Source organism: Choloepus didactylus, chromosome 5 (genome assembly GCF_015220235.1).
Source record: "Choloepus didactylus isolate mChoDid1 chromosome 5, mChoDid1.pri, whole genome shotgun sequence".
In the NCBI taxonomy this organism is placed as follows: Eukaryota; Metazoa; Chordata; class Mammalia; order Pilosa; family Megalonychidae; genus Choloepus; species Choloepus didactylus.
The window spans coordinates 148,477,261-148,499,643 of NC_051311.1; the positions used below are offsets into that span (position 1 = coordinate 148,477,261).

Sequence of the window (22,383 nt, forward strand, 5' to 3'; positions counted from 1 at the left end):
TTGTGAGAGGCATTTTGCAAGAGAACGGAAAGGGCTCTCTGATCTCAAATCAAGCACTTTTTCCTGATCATACTTACAGTTCCAGCTCATGGCCACAGAGGACTAATGTCCACAGAAAGGGTCTTTCTACCCTGGGGGTGTTTAAGGGATGGGCCAAATAAGAAGGTGCTTCAAGTGAAGGCAGAACTGCAATGCACACTGGTCTATGTTTAGTTCCATACTATCTACAAACTGAACAAATCTCAGCACTGTCACATGTAGAATGAGAGAGCTGAGCCAGGAGAACAAATCTCCAAAGCTCTTCCATATCTATATTCTAACTATATGGGGTGGGAGTGGGCTTCACAGTGATAGAAGGGCTGTTTTCCAAACAGATTAGTGCTAAAATCCTATGAACCTCTCAATAGGTCTGGTTTTATACTGGCTTCCAAACTGTGCCAAGGATAAGGAATGGTTTCAAGGGAGGCTTATGGATTAAGACTAATATGTACCAAGATATGAGGAAAAAGAGTGTTCTGTTCTGAAGTTAATTACAACCAAAGCCATGTTAAAAAACACCAAGCTAAAGTACCAGATTAAATATGTGATGAAAAGTATATGCCAAAAGTAGTATTTAAAAATCACTAGGCACCAATGGGCTGCTGGAGAGCAGAAAAACAATCTGAATCCTGAAGTTCATAGTCACATGTAATTAAGATAACACTCTGAGTAAATAACCACCTTACACAATTTCCACGTGAGCCTTTTCAGGAAGGGGTCTTGGAATCAGCCCCTGGAGGCAGGGGAGATGGTTTGTGTGAGCTGCCACTTGGCAGTTAGCAGGTGGTTAATGAATATTTAATGCCAGCCTCCTATCGAAACAGCAATGCCCTCATTTTCTGGAGCTGGAAACCTACAAACCACGACATCCTTCTCTGTGAGGAATGGGGAGTTGGGCATTATTGTTGTGTTACATTCATTTTCTTATTGGCTGACTTTATCTTTTCCCTGTGACTCGGTGCAATAGTAGAGAGAAAGAAAGATCCAGGCTCAGCCATTTGTGTCAGCAGATGCACCAGGAGCTCATCAGCCTTTTCTCTCCTCCAGAAACACCTCAAAGGATGGTGTGGCTGAAGGTATAGGGCTTCCCCCTGAATGTCCACATCTCCCTGGCAGTGAAAGTGGACAAACTCCCTATCCAGTGGACCCAGGATGACGGTCCCTATAAAAGAAAGCCCTTTCAGAGAAGACAAAGACTCCTGATGGGATGCCACCTTCTTTAGGACCAAGAGGAAATTTGTGCTGATGGGAACCTAAAAAGATTGAGTCCCTCAGCGTTTCTGACATGAGGCAAAATTGAAATACAAGGTGGTTATCTTCTGTACCTGTTGCCTTCTCCTTCCCAGAGTACAGACTTCACCCACCTCTGCTTACCTTGAAGGAAGTTGCTTTTAATGATGACAATGACAATAAAGATACGATCAAGCTTTCATTGATGGAGAAACTTCTGTGTGCCAGATGCTGAACTAAAGCCATGTATTATTTCTTAGCTCTCACAGGATGCTTTTGAGGTCATTATTATTAACTACAATTTATAGCTGAGGCAACTGGGGCTCAGATGTCACAGAGCTACTGTGGGACAGAGCGAGAAAACCGGCACTGCTTTGGATCACAATAAGTAGCTTGCTTCTCCTAAATATAAAAAAGTAAATTATCTGACAAATTGATTGGGACTTCTGGAAAGATGGTGGAATGGGAGATACAGAGCAAACTTCTCCCCCATGGAATAACTAGAGAAAAGGCAGAAAACGACCAGGACAGCAGTTTCAGGGTATCAGCGGCCAGAGAAGAATCTCTGCAATATATAAGGGGGACCTGGATGAAAAAGTGCAGCAATTACAACTGAAAGGATGGGATGAGTTTATTCAACCATGACCACCTCTGGGGCTGGCAGCTGTGTGCAGGCTAGAGTGGGGAGGGAAGAGCTCCACACTCCTACATCTTATCTCAGTAACCAGCTGGGGAGATAACCCTTCTCAGTCTTGCAGCCAGGAGCTCCTGTGAGGGAACCTGAGAACCAGCAGACCTGTGTTGGCCACAAACAGAAACCCTGGTGCAGCACACAGTGACCACCCTCAGGCCTGAGGTGTACTATAGTGGGGGTCTGGTTCTGGGGAGGAGTGGGGGCCTTTCCCTTGGGAAGGAGATGCAACTGAGCAAAGCCAATCTGACAACTGGCAGGTGAGAAGACGTAATAATAGGAGGTAGCTTCTGAGACCTTACACCCAAAGCATAAGCAACAAAAGAAAAAATAGATAAATGAGAACTTGTCAAAATCAAATTCTTCTTTGCCTCAAAGGACTTCTTCAAAAAGGTGAAGAGGCAGCCAACTCAATGGGAGAAAATATTTGGAAGACATATATTTGATAAGGGACTGACATCCAGCATATATAAAGAAATTCTACAACTCAATGACAAAAGTACAAACAGCCCAATTATAAAATGGGCAAAAGATATGAAAAGACATTTTTCCAAAGAGGAAATACAAATGGCCAAGAAACACATGAAAAAATGTTCATTTCCACTAGCTGTTAGTGAAATGCAAATCAAAACCACAATGAGGTATCATCCCACACCTATAAGAATGGCTGCCATTAAACCAACTGGAAACTACAAATGCTGGAGAGGATGTGGAGAAATTGGAGATCTTATCCACTGCTGGTGGGAATGTATAATAGTACAGCCTCTGTGGAAGACAGCTTGGCGGTTGCTCAGAAAACTAAAGATTGAGTTACCTTATGACCCAACAATTCCACTACTTGGTATATACCCAGAAGAGCAGAAGGCAGTGACGTGAACAAACATTTGCATACTGATGCTCATAGTGGCACTATTCACAATTGCCAAAAGATGCAAACTCTCCAAGTGTCTTTCAACAGCCGAGTGGATAAACAAAATGTGGTATATACATACAATGGAATACTATGCAACAGTAAGAAGAAACAAGGTCCTGAAACATATGACAGCATGGATGAAACTTGAAGACCTAATGGTGAGTGAAATAAGTTAGACACAAAAGGAGAGATATTGTACGACATCACTAATATGAACCCCCTGGATAATGTAAAGTCAGTGTCTTAAAATGTAGAATATATGGGACCCAGAGATAGATAGAAGCTAGAGAAGGGGCAATGATTACCTAATATGAACAGAGTTGTTGAACTTAAAGGTATAGGAATGGACGGGGATGATGATTGTTCGTTAATGGGATTATAAGCATCAGTTCCATATTGAAGGCAAACCATGATTGAAAGTGGTTGTTTAAAGTCATGTATCACACAGATTAGCAGTACAAATATAAATAAGTTCTTGCATAATCTATTTCTAAGGTATGACACTTGTACAAAGAGTTAACAACAGAGTAGTATAGGGGAAAAACTACCTATTGCATACTATGACTATATTTAATAGGAATACCTTACTGGTACCACACCAATATTAGGGGAAAATAAATGGGGGAGGGGGATAAGAGTTATGGGGCGTTTGGGGTTACAATAATCGTTTAAAATTGAGTGATGATGATTGTATAAGTGAGGATAATGTGAAATATTGATTGTTTATTTTGGACAGAATGTATACTATATGAAATTAGGGAACCCCTACTTAATAAGTCAAGACTTTGATCTTGAGGATTGTTCTTATGAAACTTACTGCTGCAAAGGGGAGGCTAAGCCTACCTATAATTATGCCTAAAGAGTCACTTCCAGAGAACCTCTTTTGTTGCTCTCTAAGCCCAACTCTGCAAATAAATTCATTACCCTCCCCACTACGTGGGACATGACTCCTAGGGGTGTGAGTCTCCCTGGTGATGTGGAAAACAACTCCCAGGAGTGAGCCTGGCCCTGGCATTGTGAGATTGAGAATGTCTTCTTGACCAAAAGGGAGAAAAGAAATTTAACAAAATAATATTTCAGTGGCTAAGAGATTTCAGTTAGAGACGAGAGGCTGTCCTGGGGGCTTCTGTTATGCACGCTTCAGCTAGATATTGCAAATTGCCACAGTAAGCCAAGCCCAAACCAGCAGTATTCCCCAAAATCCTAAAGAATATCCAGGTCCCTATCTGAGACTCTATAAAAGTTTTACTCACTAAGTTTATATTTCAGAAACTTAAACCCCTCCAGATTGTTCCTATGCCAGATAAGTCCCAAACCCCAGACGCACCATTCTCTTCAAAACATCAACCAGCTGCATCCCCCTTCCCCATAGTGTCGACACCCCTTTTCAATCAGAACAAGTTAGACTGGTCATTGCCTAGATATCCCTGAAAATTGAGAGAGTGATCAAATGAGAGGGAGGAGTAGCAACAGACAAGATAGGATTTAACAAAGGATTTGACTACTGAAACATTACATACATTTTTTTTAGCCTCTAGTGTATTATAACAGCTAGAAGGAAATAATTGACATGGTAGAACTGTAACCCATATCATACTTTGAATTTGCTCTATAACTACTTGTTAAACCGTACTTTGAAAGTTATCACTTTTTCTATATATAATCTCACAATAAAAAAAATGTTTAAAAAAATTACCACCAAAACAAGAAGTAAATTATCTGAATGGAAATGAAGAGAAAGAAAATTACCATATAAATATTTATACTTTTAAGAGATCAGGCTATAGTCCTCTTTAGGAACCTAAACTATAGTGACACTCAACAAACCAGTGAATCACAATTTACTGGGTATCTATTATGCACCCTGCTCTGTGCTGGGCATTGTGGGACAAAAGAGAAACAAGAACCACTTGCTTGGCTTATGGGGCTGATATGTAATTAACTGCTAATAGGAATGCAATCAGAGAGAAAAAAAAATCATGTCTATGCTTTGTTTCTGAGAAAGGTAAAAAGGCACAAGCCTCTCAATTAACAAGGCATGCTTTAATGTGAGCGTGTAGAATTGGGAGATAATTCTACACTAATGAACAGAGGGTAAATCAAGCTCTCTTGGCTTTCTCTGATCTTCAGTGCCATCTTCTGACATACTAGGAGATCACATCAAGAGGCACGGTGAAAATCCTGGTTCTACATGTGTACTCTGTGCAAGGAGAGAACTCAAATAGTGTTTCCCCACACATGGGACTGTCACAGGATACCCCATCCCTGTTTAAAGTTGTTCTCAACCACTAGCTGTGAGAACTGAGGGCAGGAGTCTTAACTACTTGGTGCATCACTGTATCCCAGGTCCAGAACAGAGCCTGATATCTAGAAGGGACTCAAAAACACTTGTCAACTAAATGAAGGAAATGAGCACATGCATCCAACTCAAACAGATAGAAATATTCCTAGTAAAGATGCAGTTAATAGACAATAGTTTGGCATTTCTGGTATGCACATATTTGTTGATTTAAACTGGTCTCAACAAGTCAATTTAAAAACAGTGAAATTAAAACAACAATTACCAAAAAAAAAAAAAAAAAAAACACCCAGCAAAGCCAAAAGTAGCCTGCAAAATAATGGTTCAGATTTTCATCTTCCATGATTCTCCTAAAATTCTAGAAACATATTTGCCTCAGTCTTTTCCCCATTTCTGTATTTTGCAAACTATACTAACCCTAAATTTCATTATAGTGCATTTTTTCATTAAAACCCTAAGAAAAAAAGGCACTGGTTCATTTCATCATTTGAGCAAAATATCACAGAAATTGAGAGAATATTAGGAGCGGCCTCTCTATGAGAAAGTGGAATAAATATTGGTAAAAATTTATTTTCTCAAAGGAAATGACATGCACAATAAATGATTAATTATAAGCAAGGAATACATAATCACTTGAATTTCTGGTCATCTTTACTATTTTTTAAGCTAATTCTCTGGCATATATACTGAAACAAATATTGAAATCACTTTTTTCCTAAAGAATATTTTCCTTATTTATTTAACATAGAAACATCTGGGAAAGGGGAAGTAACAGTGTTGGTTTTAAAATGCATCCTGCGGCTATGCTGCTGAAATTTGGTATGGTGGGGCAAAGTAAAGACAGTATTAGCTGTGTGGGAAATAAAATACAAACAAAACTTGAAAGCCCCAGGTTTCTTTGTGAACCACTGCTACAATTTCCTGTTTTTGAAATTACACTTGCCTCTTTCTCTCACAAAGTCACCACAAACTTCACCTCGGATGAAATGCATTCTATCAAGACCTGAACTAATAACTGTGTGGTGACATTTAGGTAGCAAAAAAGATTACCTCAAAAGGTCATGCCAATTCAATCCTGACTGATGACAACCCCAGCCAGCCTATTAATTAATACTCAGGACACAACATGGAATTTTATGGTTTTAAAAGTAATCACAAATCTAGAAACAGGAGTCTTTCTTTAGGAAAAAATAACCCCAATATTATGATTTTAGATTATTATAATCAGCAGAAAGAAGCCATAAATCTACTGTAGAGAATAAAATTACATTCTGTGTGATGTGATTCTCTTGAGTAGAAGGGAGGACAAGGGGAAGAATTTATTTTCTCCAGGTTTATCAATTTTAAAGACATCAAAGTTAGAAAATTCCAAAGAACATTCTTATGAAAATTGGACTGTTTGTAAGCTACCCCCTCATTATTACTATTATTCTTCAGTCCATAGGAAGGTGGAAAAATGAACTTTCTGAACTTAGAGAGGATGGCTCAGACTGTGAACAACACAGCAGCTGTTTTAATGTTCCCTGTGGATCTCTGCAGGTACCTGAATCCTCCCCAAGACTTTCCAAACCTTCTTATACTCCAGAAGGGATCTAAATTGCTGCTTCTCTAAAGCTCATCTATAAGCCTTAGGAGAAAAGTAATTTCAGAATGAAGAGTTCTTCCAAATATCTCCTTACCCAATGTTAGAGAAGCTGGTTTCAATGATGGTTGATGCCTGTGCTATACTGTTAAATATTTTTAATATTACTCTTGGTTAAAAGGGTTATAAATCATATATAAGCATTGCCCAATATATAGTAGGTACAAAAATATTAAGAATAATTCAAATTTTATTTTTCCCTTCCATGGTTATTTAAATATCTTAAACCTAAGGTAGATGGACAGATCAAAATCTAACACCAAATGAAAATGCCACATCTGCATTGAATTGTTGAGTGCACCACTGAATCTAGAAATAGCGGTTAGGAAGAAAAATCCTGGACACTGAAGCAGGGAGCCTCAACACTTCCTGCTCAAAAGACCATGCAAGCAATGCTTCTCAGAGAGATTCAATCAAGCAGAACACATTTTTTGTTTTCCCTACAGGACTTAATCCAGCTCTGTATCTTCAGATGGAAAATATGACAATTTTTCTTGAGTTATTCTTTGTATTTCCTATCATCATCCTGCCCTCTCATTAACTCTTCTACTCTATTAATAAACTATGGATTTGACAGATGACCTACCCTTTTTCCCCCTAAAATGAACCAGGGCAAAACCATAAAAACATATAATTTTCATTTATCTAGTTAAATAACCTAGACATTGTTACTTTTGGTAAGAAGGAGGTAAGTTTTCCTGTTTGTATAGATTTTAGGAGGGCTTTATTAAATGGTACCATGATTGAAATTCTTTAGAAACCTTTTACTGCATTTTAGAAACAAAATATTTTCCATTTTCCATGGGTATTTTAAAGTAAATTTTCCATGGGGTTACTCTAAGCCATCATGGGTGTTACACCATTCAGTTCAGCCTCATGGCTGTCAGAGCCTAACCCAGTTTGCAGATGTGGGTGGTACACAGCTCACAGAACAAGGGAAGGGCACAGGTTCCAGCCAGTGAGATCTGGCTCCTGTCCCAGACCAAAAACACATCTTCAAAATACCTCACATTATAAGAGCCAGCACCAGACTTGGTTTCGAGCAAATGGTTATACACATAGGAATCCTATTGATTCACAGGTTTGTATTTATGGGATTTCAATTCCTCATTGGGCTTTAACAAACCTATCAAAACCCAATATTGTAAGTAATCAACAGGTAGACACAACTAACAAAGTTATTAATCCTCCTTTTTATCACCCTCGGGTTGGTCCCTAATGAAGCCATGTTTGTAGCCATTACAGGAAGAGCACAGCATGAACAGGTCTAATTATTGTTCTATAACTGATCTACCACGCATGGGAGAGGATCGAAAAGAATCAAGGCACCCCTTTTAGAGAGCCAAGCTATTGGCTACATGGTAGTGTCTTCTAGATTTAAGATCAGTTTCCTACATGTCTCCCTTTTAAAAATAAAAGAGAATGGGGTTTCACTGCCAAAGGAACCTGGGAACCATAGCAGATATGGAGCTGAATGGCTGAGGCATGGATGAGAAGGGTACATGGGATGGTGAGACAGTGAGGCATGAATGAGGGGGGTGAATGTGACGAACATGGCCATGGCAGGTAAGGAAGACTGGGGGGGGGAGAAGAGGTGGCACTCACCACTGCCTCCTCCGCTGGCTCCTCGGCCTCGGTGTCCGGCCCAACAGCAGGTGTCACAGCAGCAGGGGGCTCCTCTGCTTTCAGCTCTGTGGGGGGAGCCTGTTCGGATTCAGCCTTTGGTTGTTTGTGGGGGGATTAGAGGAAAAAGGTTCAACATGTGAATAAATGGCGTTACAGAACACCAGACCATTAAGATCTTCGTCATCCTATAGGCAACTGACTTCATTAAATCTGTGCTGGAAAAATTCCCCACATTTGGCAACATGGACTTTTATAGAACTGATAAGTCAAGGGATGGACTCTAACCAAGGGTCTCATTTTATCATCATCAAGAAAGGTCATTTCCCTTGAACTTAGGCAAAGAGTTACCGATTTGGCTACTCATTTCACTTACTTGCAGCATTATGACTATTTAATTCCCTGTGATATCTCTAAGGGAGCCTAAAATGGGACTTTCTGTCATGTAGGAGAGAGAATAGAAGATCCTACGCACACCCACACATGCCAGTCGAAACGGCTGAGGAAGAGATTGTGGGGTACATGGTTCTGGGACCTCTCAACTCTGTTGATATGCACAGTTCCAAACATCAAGGGGTCAGTCTGCTCTTTGGACTAACATGCATGTGTTTTCACCAATTAGTCACTATGAAGCCACTTCCCAGACTGCAGGAACAGGACCATGTCCCTGGCAAGCAGCCACTGAAACCATTACAGGAAGAGCACAGCATGAACAGGTCTACTAATGGTTCTATAACCTATCTGCCATGAATGGGAGAGGATCAAAAAGAATCAAGGCACCCCTTTTAGAGAGCCAAGCTATTGGCTACATGATAGTGTCTTACTGTCTTTCTGTAAGCTCCTGTTCAGCCCATCATGCCCTTTTACCCTCCAACAAAATCCTTAGCAACCAACTGGTTTTAAATAAACAACTAATTATTTAAGGAACTCCAGGGCAGTATTCTCTGTGATATCAACTAGATCCTTTTGTTTCTGTGGACAAGAGAGAAGTCTTTTTGTTTCACTCTGACTTCCCTATATAGACATCATCCTGATTCCTGAATAAAGCTGAATATAGCTTCTGGAATCTCTCAGCTCAAAAATTTTTTATTTAATTTTTTTAAGAGAAGTTGTGGGTTTACAGAACAATCATGCATAAAATATAGGGTTCCCATATACCACCCCATCACCAACACCTTGCACTGATATGGAACATTTGTTACAAATGATGAAAACACATTTTTTTAATTATATAATTAAGGATAATCCATGGTTTAACTTACGGCTCACTTTTGTGTTGTGCAGTTCCCTGGATTTTTTTTTTTTTAATTTTATTCTAGTACCATCTACACAATCTAAAATTTCCCTTTCAGCCACATTCAAATATATAATTCAGTGCTGTTAACTACATTCAAAAACCTTTTTAATTTTAAAATTAGGAATATAAAATAACTACAGGCTATTAAAAACACCACAGCCAATGCATGTCACCAAGGTTACAAAAATATTCCTGCTTTTTTCAGTTTTTATTAAAATATATAAGCATAGTTATACAGTATGACTATGTCAGCAAATGAATAGACACTAGAGGGCCCATTAAGATAATTTTCCATTTAAACATTTAAACTCTAAAAAAATTAAAGTGTTTTCCCAGAGGCACAAGAAGTCTTCAATCAATGCTTTTTTGATGGCAGAGACCAGTAACTTTCACTTAACTCTCACCACAAGCAACCAATAGCCATCTCCATTTCTCCTACATATCCACCCAAGTCAGTACACAACATGAACTCCATAGGTAAATGAAGAAAAAAAGTTAAGCCGAGTTCACAGGAAATGAAAACCCAGTGTTGGATAAATATGCAACTTATTACATCAATACGCAATATTGATCTTGCATCATGAACAAACCCTTCACTGTATGCGTCCTATAATTTCACCACCCTTCTTTTACAGGGTTAAAAATAAAACGGAATGATACTTTAAGAGCCCAGAATGCAAAGAAATTCAATATTTATATGGGATTTTATAAACTTTTAGAGGTGGTCTGACATGATTTTAAAGCAAGAATGAGATGAAATTCATTCCAATATGCTCTCAAGAGAACTTTACGGAAAAAGACTTCATTTTTATTGTTCAAAAGGACTTATTTTCATAATGGAACAAGTTTTCATAGCAGGAAACAGATACTGTAAGCTCTCTTGCCACTTGGGGAAATAAAGGTGATTTGCTATGAAAGCCTGGTATCAAATGACCTACACAGTGGAGTCTCGAAGGCTTATTTGACAAAGCACTAAGAAATCAGTCACCAGGTGCTTTCCTTCTGCAAGCAGAATATGCTATGAATGAAATAGGGAGCCATATGAGAAACCAAGAGAAGTTTCAAACCATGAGTCAAATAAATATATCAATGTATACAAATTTTTAAAAGTATTTAGCATTGCTTATATCAGTAATGGATTCCCTCAGCTTTTATCTGGGAATGTCTGAATCTCTCTCTGACTTTTGAAGAAAGTCCTGCTGGACGTAAATTTGTTGGTTGGCAATTGTTTTCTCTCAGCATTTTAAGTATTTCAACTCAATGACTTCTTGCCTCCATGGTTTCTGATAAGAAATTGGTTCCTAATGAAATAGAACTCCCTTGTACATAACATATTGCTTTTCTCTTACAGCTTTCAGCACTTTCTTCTTGACCATTGCATTTGACAGCCTGGCTAGCATGTGACAGGGCATGTTTCTCTTTAGCTTTATTCTGTTTGGTGATCTCTGGGCTTCCTGCATGTGCACGGATAGTTCTACATTAATAGTGGGACTCTTTAATACCTCACTCTCAATAATGGATAGAACACCTAATCAGAAGATCAATAAGGAAGTACAGGACTTGAATGACACACTAAACTGATTAGACCTAACAGACATACATAGAACACTGTACCCAATGAAAACAGAATGCACCTTCTTCTTGAGTGTACTTGGGTCATTCTCCAGGATAGACCATATGTTGGATCAAAAAACAAGTCTCAGTAAATTCAAAAATATTGAAACCATACAATGTATATTCACTGACCACAACAGAAAGAAGCTAGATATCAATAGAGAGAGAAAGGGAAAATTCACAAATATGTGGAAATTAAACAACATACACTTAAACAACCAATGGGTTAAAGAGGAAATGAGAAGAGAAATTAGAAAATATCTTGAGGCAAATGAAAATAAAAATATAACGTATAGGGTGCAGTGGAAGCAACACTGAGAAGGAAATTTATAGCTCTAAATGCTTACATTTAAAAAGGAGAAAGATTTCAAATCAGAGACCTAACTTCAAAACTGGAAGAACTAGAAAAAGAAGAGCAAACTGAACCCAAAGTGAGCAGAAGGAAGGAGTAAACAAAGATCAGAGCAGAGATAAATGAAATAGAAAATAAAAAAACAGTAAAGAGAAACAACAAAACCAAAAGTTGGGTCTTTGAAAACATCAAAAATATCAATAAACCTTTAACTAGATGGACAAATCAAAAAAGAGAGAGGAAACAAATAATGCAAATCATAAATGAAAAGGGAGACATTACTACTGACCCCACGGAAGTAAAAATGACTATAAGAGGATACTATGGACAACTGTACACCAATAAATTAGATAAACTATGTGAAATGGACAAATTCTTAGAAACACATATTATGTACACTGATTCGACAAGAAACAGAAAATCTTAACAAATCAATTACTAGTAAAGAGATTGAATCAGTAATCAAAAACCTCCCAACAAAGACAAGTCCAGGACCAGATGGCTTCACAGGGTAATTCTACCAAACACTCCAAGAAGACTTAATTCCAATTCTGTCAAACTCTTCCAAAAAATTGAAGATCAGGGAACACAGTGTAATTCATTCTATGAAACCAACATCACCCTCATACCAAAAATGGATAAAGATACCACAAGACAAATACAGTCCAATATCACTTATGAATATAGATGCAAAAATCCTCAACACAATACCAGCAAACCAAATCCAACAGCATATTAAAAGAATTATACACCAGGATCAACTGGGATTTATCCCTGGTATACAAGGTTGGTTTAACACAAGAAAATCAATTAATGTAATAGACCATATTAACAGAATGAAGGGAAAAAAAACACATGGTCTCAACTGATGCAAAAAAGGCATCTGACAAAATAGAGCACCTTTTCTTGATAAAAACAATTAGAACACCAGGAATAGAAGGAAACTTTCTTAACATGATAAAGGGTATCTACAAAAAATCATAGCTAACATCCTACTTAATGGTGAAAGACTGAAAAGCTTTCCCCTAAGATAAGGGACACGACAAGGATGCCCACTGTCCCCAGTGTTATTCAATATTGTACTGGAAGTTCTTGCCAGAGAAATTAGGCAAGAAAAATAATTAAAAGGCATCCAAATTGGGAAGGAAGACGTAAAACCTGAAAATGCACACAAAAACCTCCTAGCTAAAAAATGAATTCAATAAAGCGGCAGGGTACAAGTTCAACACTGAAATATCAATATTGTTTCTATACACATACAACAAACAATGGAAGAAGAAATCAAGAAAAAAATACCATTTACAACAGCAACTAAAAGAATCAATTATCTAGGAATAAATCTAAGGATGTAAAGGACTTATACACAGAAAGCTATAAAATATTGCTAAAAGAAATCTAAGAAGACCTAAATAAATGGAAGGACATTCCATGTTCATGGATTGGAAGCCTAATTATCATTAAGATGTCAATCCTAACCAAAGCAATTTATAGATTCAATGAAATCCCAATAAAAATTCCAACAACTTTCTTTGCAGAAATTGAAAAGTCAATCATCAAATTTATATGGAAGGGCAAGGAGCCCCCCAAAAAGCCACCTTGAGAAAGAAGAAATAAGTTAGAAGACTCACAATTCCCAATCTTAAAACTTATTAAAAAGCCACAGTAATCAAACCAGCATGGTACTGGCACAAGAACAGATACACAGACCAATGAAATACAATTGTGAGCTCAGAAATGAACCCTCACATTTATCCAACTGATTTTTTTGACAAGGTGGCAAACACCACTCAATTGGGAAAGAATAGTCTCTTCAATGGTGCTGGAAAAACTGGATCTTCCTTTGCAAAACAAAGAAGGAAGATGCCTACCTCATACTATATACAAAAATCAACTCACAATGGATCAGAGACCTTAATACAAGAGCCAAAGCTATCAAACTTCAAAAGAAAACAGAGAGAAGGCATCTTTAGGACCTTGTGTTAGGCAATGGTTTCTTAAACTTTACACCCAAAGCACAAGCAACAACAACAGAAAATAGATAAAAGGGATCTCATTAAAATTAAAATCTTTTGTTCCTCAGAAGAGTTTATCATGAAAGTAAAACGACAAACTACACAATGGGAGAAAATATGTGGAAACTGCATATCTGATTAAGGATTAATATCCAGAATATACAAAGAAATCCCTCAACTTAACAACAAAACGATAAACCGCCCAATTAAAATATGGGCAAATGACTTGGATAGACATCTCTCCAAAGAAGATACCCAAATGGCTGGAAAGCACATGAAAAGATGCTCAACATCATTAACTATCAGAGAAATGCAAACCAAAACCCAATGAGATAACATTTCACACCCTCTAGAATGGCTGCTATTAAAAAAAAAAAAAAATGGAAAGTAAGTGTTGGAGAGGATATGGAGAAACAGAACACTCATCCATTGCTTGTGGCAATGTAAAATGGTGCAGCTGCTCTGGAAGAAAGCCTGGTGGTTCCTCAGAAAGCTAAGAATAGAACTATGACCATATGACCTGGTGTGGTAGTTTGAAGTTGTATGTACCCCATAAAAGACCATGTTCTTTTAATCCATTCCTGTGGGTGTAGACCTATTATAGGTGGGATCTTTTGATTAGGTTATTTCAACTGAGATGTGACCCACCTCATTCAAGGTGGGTCTTAATCCTCTTACTGGGGTCCTTTATAAGAGGATAAAAAGACTGTAAAAAAGTCTCCCAGAGTTGCTGAAAGAGGACACAGAGGAGACAGAGAGGAAGCCACGAAAGCCAGAAGCTGAAAGCACGAAACCCGAGAGAGAAGAACCAGCAGACCTCCCCATATGTCTGGCCATATGAAGAGGAGCTAAGGATCACTGGTAGCCAGTCTTCAGGGAGACGGTGTCATCCTGTTGATGCCTTAATTTGGCCATTTTTCACAGTCTCAGAACCTCTAATTTGTAAGTTAATAAATTCCCATTGCAAAAGCCAATCCATTTCTGGTATACTGCAATTTGTCACTTTAGCAAACTAAAACACCCAGCAACCCCACTAGTAGGTGTCTACACAAAAGAACTGAAAGCAGAGACTCAAACTGCTTTCACACTGTGCTGACGTTGACAGCACAATTGCCAAAAGACAGAAGCAACCAAAGTAACCATCAACCAATGAGTGGATAAATAAAATGTGGTATATACATGCAAAGGAATATATTCCAGCCATAATTCTGATACATGTGACAAAATGGAAGAACCCTGAGGACATCATGTTGAATGAAATAAGCCAGACACAAAAAGATAAATATTTTACATTCTCACTGGTCTGAAACAATTAGGTAAAGCAAATCATATTTAGAATCTAGAATATAGGTTACCAGAGATGGGCTTGAGATAGGGAATGGGAAGTTAGGGCTTAAAATGTACAGGGTTCCTTTTTGGAGTGATAGAAATGTTTTGATGATAGGTGGTGGTGATGGTAATACAGCATTTTCAACACAATTAACAGTACTGAAATAGATATCTGAATATGATTAAACGGGGGAAAATGTTAGATTGTAAATTGGTAAACAGAACAAAATGTTTTAAAAAAATCAATGGAACAATATTACACACTGAGCCCTAAGTGAAACCAGGGACTTTAATTAATAGTATAATTATAAAAATGTGTTTTCATCAATTGTAACATGTTCCACACCAATGCAGGGTGTTGGTGGTGAGGAGGTATACTGGAATCCTGTATTTTATGCATGATTGTTGTGTAAATTCACAACTTGTCTAATAAAAAAAGAAGAGGAGGGCAGGCATGGAAGCTCCTATAACCAGCTGCAGGGGAACGTAGATATTCAAAGGACTTTTAAAACCACTGGATTCTATGAGTCTCTCTGGCTCCATTATTAACACTAATATAATTTGTATTTTAAGCATTTAAATCTTTATTTGCAGGCCACATAAGCCCTACCTTTCACCTGATGACCCAAAAGGCTAAACTATAACAATCTCCTGACATGATGCTAGAGAGACATTTGCCTTTGCAAAAGTACCAAATTAACCTTGAAGACAAACTTCCCAGAACAGGAAAATCCATCTACTTAAACCCAATTCCCAGATTCCAATGTAAAAACCATCCCATGGGAAAACCAGTGAGCTACAAATAACCCTCATAAACTAATCTCTGAAGAGCCAAAATCATGACAAGCTCACAAGTGACTTTGCTTAAGGTCTCGTCATTCAACTTTAAAAGTGAACTGCTGATTAGATTTTCTTGATAACGTCAACACTGCTCTTGCAAGAATATCCTCTAACCCCAAGTTAGATTTTCTTGATAACTTCAACACTGCTCTTGCAAGAATATCCCCTAACCCCAAGAATAACTCTTTCTGCTTCCTACTCATTTCCCTAGACAAGCTTTCTCTCATCTCATTTCGTGCCAGTTAGGAAGCATATCTATTATTTTATGCTCAGCTAATGCCTCTACTATGCACTGATTCTTTCTACAACTCAACAAAACAAAGGGATGAGAAACGAGGTAGCCTCAGGTTCATAAAAATGAAAAAGCAAAGATATATTTTGAAGCATGAATTCTTGAGGAAATTTCATTTTCCATCCTTTAGTTCCAGGGTAATATCCATTTCTTTGGTGGACTTATTGTATTCCACTGAAGTCCTTAATTAGGGACTGGTTTTTGTTGTTGTTTTGGTTTGCTTTTTTGTGTGTGGTTTTTTTGTTGTTGTTGGTTTTTTTTTTTTTTCCTGCAATCACTGTGCCTTTATAAATTAAAGCAACCAAAGTCAAAAGTCACAATGAGATTTCTCAAAAGCTTTCCCTCCTGTTTTCTAAAACAGAGGAGGCTGGGGAAACCGCATTCTGCATATTCAAACCCTAGATAACCTGGAATGATCAATTTACTTTTGAACTAATTACTTGCCCCAAAACTCAAACCAAAAACAACTTACCACATTACAGATCATACTCTGGTCTGACTGCACAGTGAATAATGAAGTGTCCTGCGGCTAAAAATTGGGGAGAAAACAGAAGATTAAAAATTATTTAATGTTCTAGCTAATTTTCTAAAAGCAAAAAAAAAAACAACTTAAACGGGCTTCCATAGTTGTATCAATAAATACAGTCTAAAGTTTTAAAAAGTCTCCGTTTCTATTAAATTAGAAGGAAAAAAAATGGAAACGTAATTCTTAAAATTAGATATTCTAAATACAAATCTGAACTAGGAAAATATGATAAAAGTCAGTAAATAAGGGGCACTGTGTTCAGGTAACACTGTTGGTCCACGGCTTCTCTGGGATTCCACAACTTCTGAGCATCTACACTGAATTAGCATTTAAGCAACTATAGGCTCCAAATTTAAACTTTTTAAATGCTGAAAATTCAATCTCACTAGAATACCTAAGTGTGACATTCATGGATTATTTATGAGCCATAGCTTTTTTAAAAAAATTATACATTATACATATTGACCTAAAAAAAAAAAAGCTGGAGACATCTAAAGGAATAGCAAGAGCAGTGACTTTTGGTTACAGATGGTGGACTGAACACATGCAATTACCTCTGTTCCCTCAAGAATGCAAACTAAACAACAATAAAGGGAATTTTAAAGGCATAAACCTATAAGGGTAGAATGATTAGGAATAGAGATAATAGAGACAACAGCAACACAATTTTTAAAACGAGAAAAAAATGAATAAGAAGTGAGTAACTTGGAGGATCCAAAAAATCTTTGGTGCTATAAGAAACACCAAAAAGCAACCCAATTTATTCCATGAAACTCCCAAGGACTCAAGAATTGGGAGCATGAGGAACCAGTGGATAGGGCAGTGCTAAAAACAGGAGAACTGGTAGAAAGCCTATTAAAAAGCAATTAGGAGTGGCATCATCAACATGAAGATGTAAGACATCCCTTGAAAAAGCCTTCCCAGAGATTTAGCAAATAAAAGGACAAATCTCATTTGCTTAGAACTCTGGAGGACAGCAGAGACTAGAGAAGGACTCCTACAAATGCTGAATCAAAGGAACAGAAAAATATCAGGTAGGAAAATTCCATCCCAGACTTCCGGTCTTTGCCCATCTCCCCTCCCCCACTAGGTCCTGCACAGCTTTAGAGTTGCACAGAGCAACACAGCTGGGTCCCGCCCACTGCAGACAGAGACTCCAGAGTCACTCACAGTAGTGAGCTAGAACTCCATGCATATCCAGGCCCAGGGCTCTAAGTCCACAGAGACCTGGGGCAGAACACATGCCACTGAGGAGTGCTGCACACAAAAGGGCCTCCAGCATGAGGATGGGGGAGACCACGACAGAAATGCTGGCAAGAATGCTGTGCCCTTATTCGATCCAACCTCATGTGACTGGACCACCTAGTAAAAAACGGAATTTTCTTAAGTGACCCATCTTTCCAGATTGACCCTATCTGGCTCCCTGGGAAAGGATATCCTAACGGAAGAAACCAGGGGCAGAAAAGCATTGCAGAAAAAAAAGGCGTGTGTGTGTGGGGGTAGGGGGGTGTTAAACTGAACTGGTGGAAGATAGGATGGGTCCCAGAACTGAAAAATGTAAGGAAAATGGGACACTGAGTGAGGGAGAGAATTTAAACAAATCATAGGAGGTGGGGAAAAAAGTCAGCACAAAAACAAACAGAATAGATCAAGATTACTGGAGAAGGAACAGAGGAAAAGAAGCTCTCACCTGGGGTGAAACAACTGCACAAAAAGTACAACCTTAAAAATTGCACCACACATTCAGGGCAAGAATCAGATGCTAAGAAGAGCTGAGAAAATGTGAATAGTTAAACATGGGCTATTCTAAACATCTAGATTAAGTTAGAGCAAGCATCAAAGCCAATCAACAATAAAACCCCTGAAAAGAGGGAGAAAGAGATCCTCAGAGTTAACTCAAGATAATCAGATGCCTAGGTATCAGCAAAAAATTGTAAGTCATAACAGAAGAACAGGAAGATTTGGCTCAGTCAAGTTAACAAATTAAAACTTCAGCAGAGACTCTGAAGTTAGAACAGCTAATCAAGGATGTTCAAAAAAGTCTCCTAAATCAATTCAAGGAGATGAAGGAAAATATGCATAAAGAGATAAAGGTATTAAGAAGACAATGTGTGAGCATAAAGAAGAATCTGAAAGCATAAAGAGAAACATAACAAATTATGGGGATGAAAGGCACAATAGTAGAGATTTAAAATACACTAAAGGCATACAACAGCAGATCTGAACAGCCAGAAGAAAGGGTAAGCAGACTAGAAGACAGAACAATATAAATCATACAGTCAGAAGAACAGATAAAGGAAGAGAAAAAATTGAGCAGTGTCTTACAGATTTGTGACAGCATGAAGCACACTAACATATGTGTCATGGATATCCACTAGAAGAAGAGAAGGGAAATGGGGCAGAAAGAATATTTAAGGAAATAATGGCTAAAAATTTCCCAACTGTCATGAAAACATAAATATCATGCCCAAGAAGCACAACATACTCCAAACAGAATAAATCCTAACAGACTTACTCCAAGACACATACAAATCAGAATGTCAAATACCAAAGATAAAGAAAGAATTCTGAAAGCAGCAAGAAAAAAGCAATTCACATACAAGGTATCCTCAATAAGACTAAGTACCGATTTCTCATCAGAAACCATGGAAGCAAGAAGGCAGCGGTATGATTTACTTAAGGTACTGAAAGAGAAGAATTGCCAGTCCAAAATTCTCTATCTGGCAAAACTGTCCTTTAAAAATGAGTAGTGAATTTAAAATATTCACAGATAAAGAGAAATGGAGAGATTTCATCAACAAAAGACCTGCCCTACAAGACTTAACTAAAGAGAATTCTGCAGGTTGAAAGGAAAAGACAGGAGACAGCGGCTTGCAGTAGCATGAAGAAATGGAGACCATCAAGGGTAACGGCAAAACTAATAGTACTGTACCCTCAATGTACAACTCTACCCTTTAATTCATATAAGAATCAGAATATAATTGAACAAGAAAAAGGCATATTTTCTGATAAAAGTTGTACAAAATATAAAGCGGTAAAGTGAGACAAAAACAACATAACATAGGGAAACAGAGGGCTATGGGAGCAGAGAACGTGTATGCTATTGAAGCTAAGTTGGTATCTTCTCAAATTAGTAGGTTATAGATGCAGATTGTGTAATATAAATACCAGGGTAGCCACAAAGAAAGTATTTTAAAAATATGAGAAAGGGATCAATCAGATACATCACAAAATAGCAACTATACAGAAAAGAGATTGCAATAAAGGAAAAGAGAGCAAAAAAAAATGACATCTCAAAACCAAAGAACCAAATAGCTTAAGTAAGTACTGCATTTTCAGCAATAACACTGAATGTTAATGGATTGAACTCCCCAGTCAAGAGAGACAGGTTCACAGAATGGATTTTTAAAAAAAGCATGATTCAAATACATGTTGTTTACAAGAGACTCACACCTTAGACACAAAGACAAAAACAGGTTGAAAGGGAAAAAATGGAAAGAGGTATTCCATGCAAATAATAACCAAAAAAGAGCTGGGGTAGCTATACTAATAGAAAAAACAGACATTAAGTCAAAGCTGTTATAAGAGACAAAGAAGGACACCATATATTAATAAATGGGGCAATCCACCAATGAGAAATAACAATGCCCCTAGCCACAGTGCACTAAAATGTATAAGGCAAACACAGGCAAAACTGAAGGGAGTAATACACTCCTCTACAATAATAGTTGGAGACTAAAATACACCACTCTTATCAATAGATAGAACATCTAGACAGATGATCAATAAGGAAACTATAGAAATTGAATAAAGTAATAAATGATCTACATCTAACAGGCATATATAGACCACTGCACCCCAAAATAGCAGGATATATATTCTTCTCAAGTATTCATGGATCATTCTCCAGGACAAACCACATGTTGGGTCCCAAAGAAGTCTCAATAAATTTAGAAATGTTTAACTCATACAAAGCATCTTCTCTGACCATAATGGAATGAATGTGGAAATCAATAACTGGTAGAGAATTGGAAAATTCACAAATCTATGGAAGTTAAATAACACTCTCTTAAACAATCAGTGGATCAAAAAAGAAACTGCAAAGGAAATAAGTAATATCTAGAGACAAATGAAAATGAAAACACATCACCAAAAATGAAAGCTAAAATCAAAGACTTAACTGCACATCTGGAGAAACCAGAAAAAGAGCAAACTAACCATAAAGTAAGCAGAAGGAAAGAAATAAAGATTAGAGGAGAAATAAATGAAATTGAGAATTAAGAAACAACAGCAATAACCAACAAAACCCAAAGTTGGTTCTTTGAAAAGATCAAGAAAATTGGCAAAACTTTAGCTTGACCGAAAAAGAAAACAAGAGAGAAGATGCAAATATATAAAATCAGAAATGAGAGGAGGGATATTACCACTGACCCCACAGAAATAAAAATGACCATAAGAGGATACTATGAACAAACTGTATGCCAACAAAATAGATAACCTAGATGAAATCGACAAATTCCTAGAAACACATAAACAATCTACACTGATTCTAGAAGAAACAGAAGGCTTCAGGAAACCAATCACAAGTAGAGATTGAATCAGTAATCAAAAGCCTCCCAAAAAGAAAAACCCAAGACCAGATGGCTTCACAGGGGAATTCTACCAATTATTTCAAGAAGAATTAATACCAATCCAGCTCAAACTCTTCCAAAAAATCAAGAGGAGGGAACACTATCTAACTCATTCTATAAAGCCAACATCACCCTAATACCAAAACCTGATAAAGATACTACAAGAAAGGAAAAGTACAGACCAATTTCTCTTTTGAATATAGATGAAAAAATCCTCAACAAAATACTTGCAAATTGAATACAACAGCATATCAAAAGAATTATACATCATGATCAAGTCGGTTTTATCCCAGGTATGAAAGGATGGTCCAATGTAAGAAAATCAATTAATGCAATACACCACCTCAACAAAATGAAGGGGAAAAAACCATATAATCATCTCAATTGACACAGAAAAGGTGTTTGACAAAATCCAGCAACCATTCTTGATTAAAAAAACTAAGAAAAATAGGAATAGAAGGAACTTCCTCAATATGATAAAGGGCATATTCAATGATACTCAATGGTGAAGGACTGAAAACTTTCCCTCTAAGATCTGGAAGAAGACAAGGATGCCCACTGCCACCACTGTTATTCAACATTGTACTGGAAGTTCTTGCCAGAGCTATTAGGCAAAAAACAAACAAACAAACAAACAAAAAACACACACACACACAAAAAAAGAAATAAGTAAAAGGCATCCACAATGCAAAGGAAGTAATAAAACTTTTACTATTTGCAGATATAATCTTATATATAGAAAGTTCCCCAAAGTTGACAAGAAAGCTATTAGAACTAATAAACGAACTGAGCAAAGTGGTAGGGTTCAAGATCCACATGCAAAAAATTCCATTTACAATAGCAACTAAATAATCAAATATCTAGGAATGAATTTAACCAAGGATGTAAAGGACTTGAATACAAAAATTATAAAACATTGCTAACAGAAATCATAGATGACCTAAATAAATGGAAAGACATTCCATGTTCATGGATTTGAAGACTAAATATTGTTAAAATGTTAATTCTACCGAAAATGATTTGCAGATTCAACACAATCACAATCAAATTTCC

The 22,383-nt window shown here is 37.3% G+C and overlaps 1 protein-coding gene across 4 annotated transcripts in view; it reads right to left on the reverse strand.

Moving 5' to 3' along the window:
* The window catches only part of AMPH (amphiphysin), a 254,072-nt gene that overhangs the window by 23,811 nt on the left and 207,878 nt on the right, over nt 1-22,383 (reverse strand). For all 4 annotated transcript variants that reach the window (XM_037837113.1, XM_037837110.1, XM_037837111.1 and 1 more), the window contains 2 exons: nt 16,646-16,702; nt 8,420-8,533 (listed from right to left, as the gene is read on the reverse strand). In XM_037837113.1, the coding sequence (XP_037693041.1) occupies nt 8,420-8,533; nt 16,646-16,702 (171 nt within the window). The remainder of the gene's footprint in view (nt 1-8,419; nt 8,534-16,645; nt 16,703-22,383) is intronic.